The sequence below is a fragment of the Notolepis coatsorum genome, assembly GCF_963971535.1.
Source record: "Notolepis coatsorum genome assembly, chromosome: 13".
Lineage (NCBI taxonomy): Eukaryota > Metazoa > Chordata > Actinopteri > Aulopiformes > Paralepididae > Notolepis > Notolepis coatsorum.
In genome coordinates this window covers 48,854,343-48,871,116 of record NC_140177.1, presented here as the reverse complement: position 1 = coordinate 48,871,116, position 16,774 = coordinate 48,854,343, and the positions used below count along the sequence as shown (strand labels likewise).

Below are 16,774 nucleotides of genomic sequence, written 5' to 3'. Positions count from 1 at the left end.
GAGGATTTGAGACGCAAACTTTTTGCGTCGGCTCGCTCCCGTCGCAAGATGGTGGCTTGTAGACGCGAACGGCCTGGTTTTGGTGAGTTGCTGGAGCCGGATGAGGATGCGTCTGATTCTCCATGGCCGATGGAAACAGAGGACTACATGGTAGAAGCGGACGGGTTCTTGTTCGACGCCCCGGTGGAGACATGTCCACCGCACGTCCAGGTAACACTGGAGGGGGGTGAGATGTCTCCTTGGGATTCCTCGTACGCAGATGTTGGGTTAGAACCTCCGACTCGGCGGCGGGATGCCCTGCTATCAGCCACATCAGAATGTGGCTCTGTAACCAGTATTCTGCTGCATGTGAGGGACGCGGGCTCGGTGGGGGAAAGTATGCAGGGGGAACTGCGTGCTTTGTTCCCCGAGCTCATGGCGGCGGCGGCAGTCGCAAACGGCGTGCCGCTGCCGCAGCCACTGCCTGTTCCTATTCCTGACGATCTCATAGGTCATCTATGGCAATGCCGTCCTGTGAGAGGGATTGACATTGTCTGTCCATTTTTCCCCTCAATGGAGGCCTACGTCCGTCAGGGACAGGTGGTCTCCCACATCATGGGCCTCACCCCCGCCTACGTGCAAGTCACGAGGGTGGTGGGTTTGGTAGAAGGCATAAAGGATGGCGTGCCTCGGCTTGATAGGCCGATGGCAGTGCTCCTTTGTCCTGAGGTGGTGTGGGAGCCGTTACGGAAGCCGGTTCCCCAAGGGAAATCGGCGAGGCGGTTGGCTTACTGGAGTGACCAGTCATTTATCTCCGTGACGCAATCTCTGGCTGCCACTTCTAACATCGCGCAGCTGGCGAGATTCATGTCCGGGATACTGACGGGCGGTATGGAGCTGACTGATTTGCAACATGATCAGATCGCCCAGGCGGCAGGAGCCATCCTGCATCTGATCCAGCCGCAGGCCATAGCCGCTGGGAAAGTATGCGCCCTGGCCACTCTAGTCCAGCGCCACCTTTGGCTGGAGCAGGCACGTGTGCCGGAGAAGAAGAGGACTCCACTTCTGACGGCACCCCTCTCCGATGCTGGCGTTCCGTGCTCCAGCCTCATTTCCCCCCGCCCGATGTCGCCGGTGGAGTCAGACGGCAGGCTCGTCGTCGGGATTCCGCCGCCGTAGCCGCCGCTGCTACCACCGCCACTGCTACCACCGCCACTGCTGGACCTTCGGCAAAGAAGGCCAGGAGGAGAGAGGGCGCTTCCGCCACTGCAGCCGGCCCATCTACGCCCGGAGGTGACGGTAAGGATCGTCATGACCAGCCTCCGATCGTTTACCGTCCCTCCGGGGCTCCCCGGGGTGGCAAGTCCCGAGCGGCTCGTGGCAGGCGTCGCTGAAAGTTGACTTTTTCCCTCTGTGGTCCCCCCCTGTTCCCTTCCCGGCCCAAATATGATTAGTTTATGGAAAATAAAGAGTCCCTCCTAAAAGGAGGGACTGTATTTTTTGTTACAAACTGTGTGTTTATTCACCAAACATATGATGGGGATACGACGTGTGAATCTTTCGCTAGTATGGGTTTGATAGGAGGGCTAGACTTTAAGTCTTGTTGGTCGCTACATTCATGTTAGAGCTTAAGCAAGGCCTGCAGCTTACACTCGGTTGAAAAAGGTTTTTTCTGCCTCGACCTGAATCTTCACATAAAGGTAGAGGTTAGTTGTGTGCTCTGTTGCTTAAACAGTGATATTGAGCCACAACACTATTGTGTTGGTCTGCAGTAATGCTCGTGTATGAAAAAGTACCGCGGCTCAGGCCGCTCTCTCTCTATCAGATTTTCTGTGTCTTGCAACATGGACACAGGTGTCGGGTTCACACATACATAACTTGGCCTTGTTATAAATCCTGTTCACAGACGTGTCTGTGGCTAGCGTGCATTGAATTAGCTTTGCGCTGTTCATTAGCATACTGGCTACTTAAAGGTCAACCTCCACGTTGTATTTTTGTTCAATAAACAATGTGGACTAGGCCAACAGTGACTTTCATGAAGAATTGGAAAAAAAAGTATTGAAATTGACCCAGTTTTAGCGTTTTTATCAAAACATTTTGTCTGCCCAACACAATCAACATGCACATGCATATTTTAATCAATGGTTTATAACGTGCACGTGTAATGTCGTCACAACAGGTATTGGTCACCAGGGGGCTCACCAGGGGGCGCTGAGAGTCACACAGCTAGTGGCAGGCAGAGAGCCTTGCTACCATAGATATATGCTTGCTACTACTATGGAATGGAAATGTATCTGTTTCACCTCACTATTGCTGCGTGATTATAGCCATCCATCCATCTCTAAAGCTAACCACTATTTGTAAAAGCCACAACCACGTTACCATATTTGTAATAATGTAAATCATTGTGTCGTCGTTGTACACATATTGTGTTTATAACGTTAGTAGATAACATAGCTTAGCTTGGTAGCTATTGTGCTAACAACATATCCCGACATCCGGCTCGCTGGCCGGCATGAACGGCCGACCCAAAATGGTTCTCTCCTCTCTGTACACCCCGACCCGTCCCCACGGGTGCCCTGCCGGGGGGCCCATGGACGCGACGGCGGCGGCAGCCGCAGGGCGCCCGAGCCCGCAAAGGCTAGTGTTACACGATAGCTATGAGCTAACTAGCGCTGCGGGCTCGCTGTTGTCGAGTCCACAAGCTTCACTCGGTGCATCAGTGACGAAAGGGGCTATGATGAGCTTGGCAAGCCAGAGTAAAACACAGTTTTCATTCAATCAATCAATAACAACATTAACCAGACTCTCGTTGTGTCTATTATGCTAACGCTAACGTTACCTCATTGTGTCTATTCTACACAGATAGCCTCTCGTGTCTATCTGCTAACGTTAGCATTAGGCTAACTAACGTTACGTCCCTAACCCCCAACAACAAGCGTAACTAATCAGCGATCTTTTTGTCAGACTAAACTCTCCGCTCGGTGGCAAATTGTGTTGATGTCGGTTTTGTTTCATCAATAAATGAGGCAGAATACACAGTGACTGTATCCTTTTTTATTGCACTTGTTTCTTGCTGCAAACATACAAAAGACATCCGATCCTACGCGAGACATTAAAGATGGCGGCGTTCTGTTTTCGTTCAGACTCTCCAAACAGTGACGTCACGCGTCTCTCTTCTGACCAATCAGTGGTCTGCAGTTTTTCACGTGTCATTTCTGGAGCTCTCATGCTGATCATCAGCAGCCCTGCCTCCCCACACGGAGACAAACTGAGTACTTTATTTTAGTGGAAAAGCAACATTAGATTCGGCTCATTAATATGCAAGCCACACCTGTTGTGACGTCGGCGTTTGATAAGCTTTTTTGATTCGCGTGTGCATGTTATTCGTGCGTGGACCTTTTTAACTCTTTCAGAGTGGCATTTCCGGTGTCAAATGGAAAAAAATAAATAATGAAATTATATACCAATGATGTAAACTACCCATAATTGATCAGTAGGGTTTAACCTAGAGGTTGGGCTTTAAGGTATCATATGGCTGTTTTTTGTTGTCGTATGCAAGGGTTGGGCTTGCGAGGGGGTACCGGATAAACCCCTCCTTCCCTCTTCTGATTGGTCAGGGGGTTGCAGGGGGGGGGGGGGAGGGTTTGCCTGACTCCGCACCTATCACAGGCGGTTGAGTCATGGGTTTCCCCCGTCATAGAAAACGTCACAAGGCACGTTTCTATTGGACGACGGCTTCCGTGAGTTTTTTCAGACCCGTATGTAGGGTCTGTTATTGTCAAGTTGTCGGGGCAGAGCGTAGGAACTTACTGTTCTACTACGCTCGATATACGTGTGACTTGAGTCTGTTGGTCACATGACTCAATGTTACCATGACTTTTCAATCTATGGCTCACGTGGGAAGTCTCTCTGAGGATTCCCGTCTCCTCTCTGTGGTGAGGGTGGCGGGATGTAAGAATGTAAACAATTTTTACCCTCGGCCGCGTCACGTGGGATTCATGTCAGTCGGTGTTTCTTTCTTTTTAATAATAAAAAGAGTGAAGAATATGAAGCACGACAACTTCTTGTCGTTCTCCCAGGCGACTTGAAGGACCAATGGCTGGTGTCTGGTTAGACTATCCATTGATGTGTTTGGGTCTCGACGCGTACATAGTGCTGGCTCGGGGTGTTTTCTGATAAGAATCACGCAGGAGGCTAGTACACCTTGGTTGCTCGTTATTAAAACAGTGTTTTTATAGGGCAACTGGGATGGGGGATTTTTTCCTCTTCCGAGCACCTGTTACTGGGTCTCGACGGATTCTCGTTCATATCTGGGGGATGTTAACAGAATACATCAGAACATAGGTAGAGGGGTATCACGCCCTTGGGGTGGGCCACTGAGCGCGGTACAAATGGCACCATCTGGGTGGCGCCCTCTTTTCATGTTTTAGATCGACACGCATGCCTACCCCCTCTCCTGGAGTGGGGATGTCGGCGTGGTTAGGGCACGGGACTGGTTCTGGTTGCGCTGGTCCAGGTCAGTTAAACCCGTTGTCCGCCGGGGACGCAGATCTGCTGTTCTGGTACCCTGAGGGACTTGTGCGGCCCGGGTGTCACAGGGTTGGGCGTTATGGAGACACTTGTACTGCGGTGTAGCCGGAGGTGTGTTTTGGAGTTTTTTCTTGAGGGGTTATAGGAACAACCACCGCCTGTGGTATCAAGAGGGTGGTTGATTCCCTGGTGTGTTGGAGCAGAGTCAACTCCCGGGTTACCTGGTTGAGTGTGCCCCTGCACGTTCATGACGTCTGCCAATCGTGTCAGCCTTCTCTGCCTCGACCCCTCTGGGTGGGTTTTTTTTGGTGGAGGTTTTGTCATGGTGCGCAACAATGCCAGCATACGCCCCTTCCGCCGGGGTGCTGTTTTCAGTTGACCCCTTTGGCGCCTGTCTCGTCCGCAGTGCTCCAGGCTCGGGTCTAAAGCCTGCTCCCTGGTTTAAAGGATCGACCCCTCTGGGGTCGTCTCCCCGGTGCGCTGCCTGCTTCCGTTATGGTTAGCCTTTTGAGTGCTTCAAGTTACGGCCATGCTGACTGCCTGTTTTGCAGGGTCAGTGTGCCAGGCGGCGTACTAGTGGGGGGAAGGGCCTGCTCTTGGAGGGGCCCTGTCCGAATACGCTGGCGATGTGGGGGGCGGTGTCCCTAAGTGACCGCCTGGTGAGGTCTTGATGCTTGGCGTCATTGACCTCTCCGGGCCCCCTTTTTCCAGGGGATCCAGTCCCTTCAGTGGGTCTGGGTCTTCCTTCGCGCTCCGCTGCTACGGCCTTGCCACGGGATTGAGTTTGCTCTCGACCCCGTGATTTTGGGGGCAGTAACGAGGGTTGTTCCTTCCGTTCGTTCCCTGGTGGCATGTGGGTTGTGCGTGTGCGTAGTCGTGGGGTCAAGCCACGGTTTGCTCACCCTGTGCGTTGAGTTGCTCGAGTTTCTCTTCGCACGGTCGGATCCGTCTCCCTCCCGTCCTCCAATAGGGAGGGTATCCTCCATTAGGGAGGGTCGGGGGGCTCGGTCCTCTCCGGTCTGATGGTTGTGGGGGGCCTCAGCGGGGTACATTGTCGAGCTTCTGGCTCCCGCTCAGCTCCTGTTGTGCAGACTGATGCTGAGCGGAGCCAGTATGATATAGAACGTAAGGTTATGTATATAACCAAGTTCTATGAATACTGGTGACGCTCAGCGTCGGGACGCTACTGCGGCCCTTGACCTCGCCTTGTGGTGAAAGTTTGGGAAGGAGGCGAGTAGGCTTATGAAGGTAAGCGGATAGGGGTGTGGCCAGACGGATGTCGGTATGTAAAGGTACATTGTGGATTTTTATTCAGTGCTGTGCACGAAGTGAGGTTAGTGCAGACTGACGCTGAGCGTCACCAGTATTCATAGAACTTGGTTATATACATAACCTTACGTTAATCACCTACTTGCACACAATATTCCTTTCCTATGTTTGTTGGTGGGGGCTACTATCCCCCCCCCCCCCCCCCCCCCCCCCCCCCATCTTCCACATTTGGGTCACTGATTGGGCCTTTAATAGAATAGAAATACTTTTATTATCCCGAGGGAAATTTGACACTGCTAATCGCTCACATTTAGACAGAACAATTCACAAAGAATAACAAAACAAATTGCCTAAGAATAAGAATAGAATAAAATATACAGTAAAAATATACTAGTCTCAAATTATGATAACAAAGTCATACAATGAGACATAGAGATGTGTTTAATGAAATGAGCCAACAGTATATTCCTACTGGGAATCATCTAAGTAGGGAAACTTAGAGGGAATTCTAAACAAAAGGCCAAGTAATCGGAGTGGGTATAAATCAATCCACACCACAAACAAATCAAAGCGCAAGTTAGCAAACATCTTGTTTAGAATTCCCACCCAGTCTCTCTACTTAGACGGAATTCTAAACAAAAGGTCAAGTAACCAAAGTGGTTATAAATCAACCACACTCCACAAACAAATCCAAGCATGAGTTATAGAAAACATATTGTTTACTGTCAGTGTCTACACAATAGACAATAATATGATTTCCCCATCATGCCTATAAACTTAACACCGCAAGATCAAAACAAGTAATATTGTCCAGAAGTTAGAAGAGAACAGACTATTGGAGTTTGCACATTTGAAGCCATACAAGCAGTCAAGAACCCCAATCTGTGTTTATGAAGGAAAGCATTTTATTAATCTTTGATATTCAGTTGTCCTACGAATTTTATCATCAGATTAGGCAATTTAGAATATGTTGAAATCCACAATAAAGGAACAATCAAGAAATGATTTCCTGCTGGGGGTGGGGGTCTCTGAAGAAGTTTTATCATAATAAGTGGAATCAGCACTTGTTTTCCTTGTGGTGGGTGTGTTGCTGGATACTGTTGATCCAATAAGCCATAGTGGAAGCCACACTCAGTTGAAGTCTTTACCAGCTTTCTTTATATTGATGTTTATTGTAATAATAATAATAATAATAATAATAATAATAATAATAATAATAATAATAATAATAATAATAATAATAATAATAATAATAATAATAATAATAATAATAATAATAATAATAATAATGATAGTTTATTGGGGGACCAAATGTTTCCCCCAACCCCTCTAGAAAAACTAAGCACAAAAACATTATTCAGAATGGTATAATGGGATCTCTGAGGAAGGGAGCTGGCCTTTTTTTCAGAGGGAGTGGCAAGCTTATCCAAAGGGAGCAGGTTCAAATGTATGGATCTGTTGCTATAGTGATTTTGCCAAACTTGCTTCGTGGAACCGAAAGCCTGACTTATGTCAAGTTATCCTGAAAATTATCCGGCTAACTCCGTTAGCCATGTACGAGGAACAGGGCCCAGGAGTCCTAACAAAGGAAGCTAAAAAAAAGCCTGGCTGAAGAGGTGTATCTTCATTTAAAAACAGAGATGGATTCAGCATTGTGGATTGAGATGGGGAGAGTGTTCCAGAGGGTCGGAGCAGCAGCACTGAGGGTTCTGTCCCCAATAGTTTACAGTCTGGTGTGAGGAGTGATGAGGAGTCCACACAGAACTTGACTGGGTGTGCTGGAAGGTGAGGGTGATGTGCTGCAGGGTGGGGTTGAGGTGCTGCAGGGTGGGGTGCTGGAGGGTGTGGTGATGTGCTGCCAGGGTGGGGTGCTGGAGGGTGGGGGTGATGTGCATGGAGGGTGGGGTGCTGGAGGGTGGGGGTGATGTGCTGCCAGGGTGGGGTGCTGGAGGGTGGGCGGTGATGTGCTGCCAGGGTGGGGTGCTGGAGGGTAGGTGTGATGTGCTGCCAGGGTGGGGGTGATGTGCTGCCAGGGTTTTGTGTGTGTGAATAGCCTGGCAGCAAAGTTCTGGACATACTGTCAATCCAGGGATTTACTGGGTACCTGTCACGTTCCTAGGCCCGGTCCTGGCTGGACTGGGCAGGATGGTAACATTGGGCAGTGCCCTCCACCTAACATTGGGCAGTGCCCTCCACCTAACATTGGCTCTCTGCCTAACAATGGTCGCCTAATGTTAGGCGGAGGGCACTGCCCATTCCATTGCAGTAGTCCTGTTGAGATGTTACAAAAGCGTGGATGAAGGGTCTCTGCAACAGGGTCAGAGTGATGGCCGGAGTCTGGAAATGTTCTTGAGGTGAAAGAAGGCTGATTTGGTGATGGATTTGATGTGTGACTCAAATGACTCAAGGGGAAACGTATAGATAATAAATAGCAGGGGGCCAAGCATGGAGCCTTGGGGCACACCTTGGTTGACAGGGGCAGAGGTGGATGTGGAGTCCTGAATGCTGATGAACTGCTAATATTAATGCTAGATGGTAAGAACGATTTTGGCCATGCCTCTTCGTCTGTCACCCACTTCCTGTGTCCACATTAGCATTAGCATGCTAATGCTAACAACCACACAGTCAACCACACTGACTGACAAACACGCTGACCGCTCTCCAATTATAGTTACTAGCATTAGCATGCTAACACTAGAAGGTATATGATTCTTCCCATGCCTCTTCGTCTGTCACTCACTTCCTGTTTCTCCAGCCCTGCTTCATGCGGGGGGATCTGCTTTCATTAGTCTATGCTGCCTCCTGGTGGAGATTTGTTCTGTACACCTTTCTAGCTCCTTCTTGGACTGCACTTGGAGGACCAACATTCACTTAACAAATTTATATTTGGGCCCCAATTAGATAGAAGGTATAAAACCCCTTTTTATTGAAAGGAGGAATAAAGGGAAAATATCAAACAATCTGATGCAGTGATAAATGATGGTGGAAAACAGTCTTCAGGTTATTAAGTGAATGTTTGTCCTTCAAGTAGTCCAAGTATGTTGTAGCTGGCATTATGCTATTCTAATGATCTTGGACAGCCAAGTCAGTGTCTATTATGGAAAGGTACCATTGTTGAATAATTTGAATGAAACTTTACACATTAAATGTGGATACTAAATAAAAAATATTATGACTTTTTATATATTCAGGGGTTGTAGAGTAGAGGGAAATGTAGTATATATTATGATACTGTAATGATGGCATCACTAGGAGTCTCGTCTCTCCGGTGTTCAGCCAGAGACTTGTTCATATTCACTAGGGGTGTAACAATGCATCGATTAATCGAAATGCATCGATTCTAATGTGACGATTCAACTGCATCGATTTGAAAATGTTAGAATCGATTATAATCTAAATTAATCAAGAAAAATGTTATGTTTTTTTGTGTGTGTGTATTGTTTTTATTGACCTATAGTCCATTTATGCTGAGTGAATCAGTTCCCCCAGCCACATTTGTGTATACATTTTGGGGAATTAACTGATAGAAAATGTATCGAAAATTAATCGAATCGTGGTCGAATGAAGAGATTTCATGATGCATTGAATCGCTGCCTGAATAATCGTAATCGAAATTAATCGTTGTGAGGTCGCATCGTTACACCCCTAATATTCACACATCGAAACAGAGCTGTACAGTATTATAGAAATAACACATGTGATTTATATTTTAGGGTGGATTTTTACTTCCAAATAATTTGTTCTCTTCCTTCCATAGCTTTTACCCACAGATCCACCAAAGAAGCCAGATCCTGTTACCTCAGAAACAGTTGTTTTCTGGGGACTGCGGTTATGGCAGGTCATCGGCATCTTTTCCATGTTCATCTTAGCGATCAGTAAGTAAATCTAAACCGTCTGATGAAATAGCATTTTGTCATCATCACAAAGCACTGCTTTGGCCAGATAAGGCCTCGGGTGTTGAGACATGCTGACTGCATAGAGACACAGATATAATCAACATCAGCCATTTATGCTGTTATCAATAGAAATAATAGGACATCATTACAGATGATGGTATGTGCCAGTGATTTTAATCACACAAGGAATTGATCCGCTCTTTGATTGCAGCGAAGAAGAAAAAGACGCTCTCCGATTGGCTAACCCTAACCCTAACTCTAAGCATAACCACGTCGAAAGAATGCCTAAGCATAACCACTTCGGAAGAGGGCCTAAGCATAACCACTTCGAAAGAATGCCTAAGCATAACCACTTCGAAAGAATGCCTAAGCATAACCACTTCGAAAGAATGCCTAAGCATAACCACTTCGAAAGAATGCCTAAGCTAACCACTTCGAAGCAGAGAATATATGTACAAGGCGGAAGAGACCCTTCGGAGCTAAACCAATCAGAGAGGGTATTTTCTTCTTCGCTGTACGTGGCCTAGCCAATCAGAGAGCGTCGGCGGAAACAGAGGCTACGGAAAAAAATCACACGGGGCAAACATGTCTTTTCATGGTGTAAACTGTAATCCAATCATGAGCCACCACAGTAATAGCAACGGCCATACAGTAAGATGATAGCGTCTCAGTGGAGGAAAATAAACCCAATTAATGAATGAACGAGGGTTTGATAATTATACATTTAAATGGTAATGTTATCATTTCGTTTTTCAGTGTCAATTGTGTTTCACTTTAGATAAACATATATATTTTTTAAACAATATTTGTATTGGATTTTACAATTCACAAGTAAAATTTACATTGCCATCAATTATGTTGAGTTCCTTTTCTCCACAAACATACACAAACACCCCTCACCCCCATTATTTCTCTCTTAACATCTCCCTCACCTAAGTCCACATTTAGTGTAATCAATAATCATATACAAATAATACGTACATACATTCAATGGTACCTTTAATAAAATATAGCATACATAGGTAAAAAATTATTACATCCTTACAACACCTTTAATAGCATGTTTCCGCTCTCCCCCGCAGTCCCTCTGTACCGCGGGAGAGCGTGATGGGACAAGGCGACCAAAACGCCGACCAGAGCCCCGACACAAGCGTCCGCAGCCACGGAGATACATTTTTTTATGGAACTGGAGTAGTTAAAAGGGAAAATCAATGCAAATTGAACGTTACGCGTTTGAATGTTTTTCCAGACAAATAAAACTCTTGCAAAACTGAAAATTTAAAAATGATCTCCTCTCTATCCCATGGGAACCAGAGTTGAGTAGATAAAGTGGGAATCACAACTAATGAGGTCAAAGTGCACCTCATTAGCAGTTTGTTTTTCCCTCCAAAAGAAATATGCCTGCTACTTTAAACTGTTCATATGTATAGAGAAGTCTTTTACTTTGACGTTTCAGCAGTGATATCCACACCACCTTCACCACCATCATTAGCAACACAGGTGTCATTATGACTGTCTTGCTGGAAGTGACGTCCATTGTTTCCCCCCGACAGCTCTTTGGTAGGTAGGCCCCCTTGTCCTTGTGTTTTTGGTAGGTAGTCCCCCTTGTCCTTGTGTTTTTGGTAAGTATAGGCCACCTTGTCCTTGTGTTTTTGGTAGGTAGGCCCCCTTGTCCTTGTGTTTTTGGTAAGTATAGGCCACCTTGTCCTTGTGTTTTTGGTATGTACAGTAGGCCCCTTGTCCTTGTGTTTTTGGTAGGTAGGCCCCCTTGTCCTTGTGTTTACTGTCCACTGGGACCTTAATCCAAAGATGGTATCTGTTGCTTTCAGGCAGTGTTGTAGAGTCGAGTCACTAAATCTCAAGTCTGAGTCAAGTCTCGAGTCCCCAGTGTTCAAGTTCAAGTTCAAGTTCCTTTTATTGCCACACGGCCAGGCCGGTGGAATTCGAGCATGGTGCAGGTGGTAGCTGCGACAATACACCACAGTCCACAAAGACATAAGAAGACACATGGAACATAACATAACATAAACATAACATAACATAACATACATAACATAACAGCAGGGGGTAAAATTAGGAGGAGTTGGAGTTAAGTAATTGTATGGCCTTGGGGAAGAAACTGTTGTTGAACCTGACTGTGCGGCTGCCCAGTGACCTGAACCTCCTACCAGAGGGGAGGAGTTGGAAGAGGTGATGAGCTGGGTGCAGGGGGTCACTGATGATTTTGTGTGCGTGTGTGATGGTGTGATGTTTGTGTATGGAGTGTGCAGTTAATGATTTTGGATGCCCTTATGATGATCCTGTCTAGTCTGTGTAGTGTGTGTTTGGGTGTGTTGCCGTACCATACAGTGATGGAGAGTGAAATGATGTTTTGTATTATGGCTGTGTAGAATTGAATCATTAAAGTCTTCATAACCTTGTACTTCTTGAGTTGTCTCAAGTGGAATAATCTTTGATTAGCTGTTTTAAGTAGATGAGTGGTGTGATGATCCCAGTTGAGTTTATTGCCTCGAGTCCGAGTCACCTAAGAAGAGTCAGAGTGGAGTCCGAGTGGAGTCCAAGTCGAGTCCCCATTTCCGAGTCTGAGTCATCAAGGTTAAGTCCACTTCACTCTGGCAGTCAAAGAGCTGACGTACAAATAAAAAAAGGTCTACATTAAGTTAAGCTGTTAAGCCCTATTTTCAGAAATTCCGCCTAAAGGTACATGCCCAAGTAAATGGAAGATTGCTCCACTTCTACAAGGTAAATTAGCATGTTCTTAGTATCTAGGAACATCTATTGACCTGGGGGTATGTATTCCCAGTGTCAGAAATATTGTGTCTGTTACTAGGCTTGAGTAAATTGTGATGAAACAAAGGAGAATATAAATTATGATTTATTTTTTGCATCTTTGCCGGTGAATAACACCATGAAAACATTGAGGTTTGCTCACTGAGCTCATTCAGCACCTTCTTGAGATCAAGTGTACAACAAATCTGAGCAAATGAATAAAGGGAAGATGATTCAACAGAAGGATTTGTAGATACAGTAATAAATTATAATCCATTTAAATTAAAAATTCATATTTGACCTTGAACTTGACCTTGACCTTATTATGGCCAAATCATACATCTATGGATAGGGAAAAAGCTCCTCTTTCCAATGGCAGTGTTAAATTTAGATTTAGTCATTCCATCACGGTTTTTACGATAAAAGAGATATAATTAGCATTTTTGCGATAAATTCTTATTTTCGGTCAATCTTAAAAACATCGGTAAAAATGAAAATATACACTTTGACTCCCGTTTTGATAGGGTTACATGTGGGCCCTCTTGAGGACAATTCGCAACGTGCCACTTTGCCGACCTCTAGCGGCCCGGGTGTGCATTTATTTTAATACAATATAGAATTAAAGCCCTATTTGTTGCCTGTCGATTGCCAAAGTACACATTACCACCCGACTCCCGGGGCTCTAGCTCCGTCAATCATTTGGCGATCTTGAAAATCTTTGGACAGGGTTTTAGCCAATGAGTGTGGCTTTCCAATGATACCCCACATGGGGATCTAAATAATACGGTCTGTATTGATCGATTTATGATAAAAACAGCAGTTGGGGGACCTTAAACATAAATGACACAGCGGTCACCATTTCAAAGGGAGTTTACAATATTTACTTTGTGACACAATAGCCAAACAAATGCACTCGCCATTAATATCTTATGCCAAATGATTAGGGCCTATTACACATTAAAATAAATATATAACTGTATTTATCAATTAACAAGTTTGAGTCCTCGTCTGCACCTTCCGAGTCCGAATGCAGTCAATGCTCGAGTCAAAGTCCGAGTCGAGTCACGAGTCCTGAAAATCAGTCCAGGACTCGGACTCGAGTACTACAAAACTGCTTTCAGGTGTAATAATCTTCACCCCCTCCTAGTCCCTGACATGGTTTTCTCTTACACTGCTCTCAGATTTTTGTGATCGGTCTTTGTGTTTCTTTGCACGAGTATGTGCTCCAGATGTCTCCTTTTCACATGTCTCTAGTCTATACACATGAACAGTTTATAGTATTTTAAGTTAAGACTAATATGTCTGATAAGCAAAATGATATTATTGTGAGGGAAGCTACTAAACAAATATATATATTATATTCAACATATAATACAAATATTTAAATGTTCTCTCTCTCTCTCTCTCTCTCTCTCTCTCTCTCTCTCTCTCTCTCTCTCTCTCTCTCTCTCTCTCTCTCTCTCTCTCTCTCTCTCTCTCTCTCATGTTTCCATGCCCCGCAAGTTATCACACTATGCTGCATCTTCAAATGCCGAATCCCGAGAACCAAGAAGGAGATCGAGGCGCGAAACGTACAGAGACAGGCGGCCAAGACATATGCCAACACACTAGAGACAGTGCCTCCTCTGAACGAGTTGACTGAGATCCCAGGATGTAAGTCCCTCTCTGGTTTACCTTTCCATTGCAAGACCATTGTATTAGCAGTCGTTCCTAGCCAATGTGTAGGCTGCATGCTATTCCTGTGTCATCATTCCTAACCAATGTGTAGGCTGCATGCTATTTAAGCATTACATCACACGCAGGAGTGGTTTGTGACCAATAAACCATGCCTAGGGGTGGTTGTTAGGCCCGAGGCGCAGCCGAGGGTCGTTAGACCCCCCTAGGCATGGTTTATTGGTCACAAATCACGACTGCACGTGGTGTAAAGCTTTTATACAACTGCCAGATTCATCCAACCTTATTTCTATACAATAAACACACATTAATCGAAGATTTATTGAAAAAACCATCCGCCAGAAAAAGTAGTTCCCACAACTCCATGTGGAAGCAGCTTGAAGTGCATCCAACCAAACTAACACATCCAACTGTGTATTATTGGAATGATTGAGAGAAGTTGCCTCATGTGGAAGCAGCTTGAAGTGCATCCAACCAACTAACACATCCAACTGTGTATTATTGGAATGATTGATTGAAAATTTTATTACCAGATGCAGAATATAAAGTAGGTAAAACAAATTAAAACGTTTTCTTTGCCCTATAGGAAAAAAACGTTTTCTTCGCCCTATTTTTTTATTTATTTCTTTTAGCCTAAACTTAACCAGTTGGAAACCAGGGGTACAGTAATAAAATTAGCAATCAACCAATCAATCAATTCAATAGACCATGCTCACTTAAAACAGCGCTGCTTCTCTCTCAGTCTGACTCCCCCACTGTTGCAGACAGGAGTGTGTGTGTGTGTGTGTGCGTGTGTGTGTGTGTGTGTGTGTGTGTCACAGTGTGTGTGTGCGTGTGTGTGTGTATGTGTGTGTGAGTGTGTGTGTGTGTGTGTGTGTATGTGTGTGTGTGTGTTTGTGGGTACGCCAGCGTCGGACAGTGTGTGAGAGAGAACGCTGCAGTCAGTAGAAAGTAGGAAGGAAGAAATTTAAATCAATCAATTAATCTATCAATCAATCCGCGATTTTTCTTTTGTTCTAGATTGAGTCAAGACCCATCAATTACATCATCCAACATTGTTTAAAGGACTAACACGTTCCCCTTGACAGAATCGCTTCATATTTAGTCGTTATGGTGCTTTCAACATAACCATTTGTTGTCCGCGATCTTGTTTTCTCCCGGAGTGAGCCGGGGAGGGTTATGTGATTCGGTTGTGGGCGGGTCCTGAGCCCAGGACCGTGGATTGTTGCCAATAAAGACGTGTGAATGGCCAATCAGAATCGAGAAATTTGCATGCCGTTGTATAATGCTGCGTTATCATTCCTAGCCAATGTGTAGGCTGCATCCTATTACTGCATTATCATTCCTAGCCAATGTGTAGGATGCATCCTATTCCTGCTTTCCTAGCCAATGTGTAGGCTGCATGCTATTCCTGCGTTATCATTCCTAGCCAATGTGTGTAGGCTGCATCCTATTACTGCATTATCATTCCTAGCCAAAGTGTAGGCTGCATGCTATTCCTGCGTTATCATTCCTAGCCAATGTGTAGGCTGCATCATGCTATTACTGTGTTATCATTCCTAGCCAATGTGTAGGCTGCATCCTATTCCTGCATTATCATTCCTAGCCAATGTGCAGGATGCATCCTATTCCTGCGTTATCATTCCTAGCCAATGTGTAGGCTGCATCCTATTCCTGCGTTATCATTCCTAGCCAATGTGTAGGCTGCATGCTATTCCTGCGTTATCATTCCTAGCCAATGTGTAGGCTGCATCCTATTACTGTTATCATTCCTAGCCAATGTGTAGGCTGCATCCTATTCCTGCGTTATCATTCCTAGCCAATGTGTAGGCTGCATCCTATTGCTGCGTTATCATTCCTAGCCAATGTGTAGGCCGCATGCTATTCCTGTGTTATCATTCCTAGCCAATGGGTAGGCTGCATCCTATTACTGCATTATCATTCCTAGCCAAAGTGTAGGCTGCATGCTATTCCTGCGTTATCATTCCTAGCCAATGTGTAGGCTGCATGCTATTACTGTGTTATCATTCCTAGCCAATGTGTAGGCTGCATCCTATTCCTGCATTATCATTCCTAACCCATGTGTAGGCTGCATGCTATTCCTGCGTTATCATTCCTAGCCAATGTGCAGGCTGCATCCTATTCCTGCGTTATCATTCCTAGCCAATGTGTAGGCTGCATCCTATTACTGTTATCATTCCTAGCCAATGTGTAGGCTGCATCCTATTCCTGCGTTATCATTCCTAGCCAATGGGTAGGCTACATGCTATTCCTGCGTTATCATTCCTAACCAATGTGTAGGCTGCATGCTATTCCTGCGTTATCATTCCTAGCCAATGTGTAGGCTGCATGCTATTCCTGCGTTATCATTCCTAGCCAATGTGTAGGCTGCATCCTATTCCTGCGTTATCATTACTATTCCAGCATTGCCAGAGGCACAGCTGCACTGAATCAGGTGCAATCAAGCCCACACACTTGCCGACCCATGAGGCAATTAACCACAGAGACCAGGGATTGACAGCTATCCCTCACAGGAGATGAAATAGACAGCTGTCCTTCACAGAAAGATGAAATAAAGCAAAAACCATGACAGTTTTTAGTGTTCAATACGAATGCCGTTACTGACAATCAAATAATCAGAAACGACCCCCCCC

The 16,774-nt window shown here is 45.5% G+C and overlaps 1 protein-coding gene across 1 annotated transcript in view; it reads left to right on the top strand.

Annotated features, from left to right (window-relative positions):
* The window catches only part of tmie (transmembrane inner ear), a gene marked incomplete at both ends in the record, with an annotated part of 96,979 nt that overhangs the window by 62,232 nt on the left and 17,973 nt on the right, over positions 1-16,774 (top strand). Inside the window, 2 exons of the mRNA XM_084327357.1 lie at positions 9,539-9,656; positions 13,950-14,099. Coding sequence (XP_084183483.1) covers positions 9,539-9,656; positions 13,950-14,099 — 268 coding nt within the window. The remainder of the gene's footprint in view (positions 1-9,538; positions 9,657-13,949; positions 14,100-16,774) is intronic.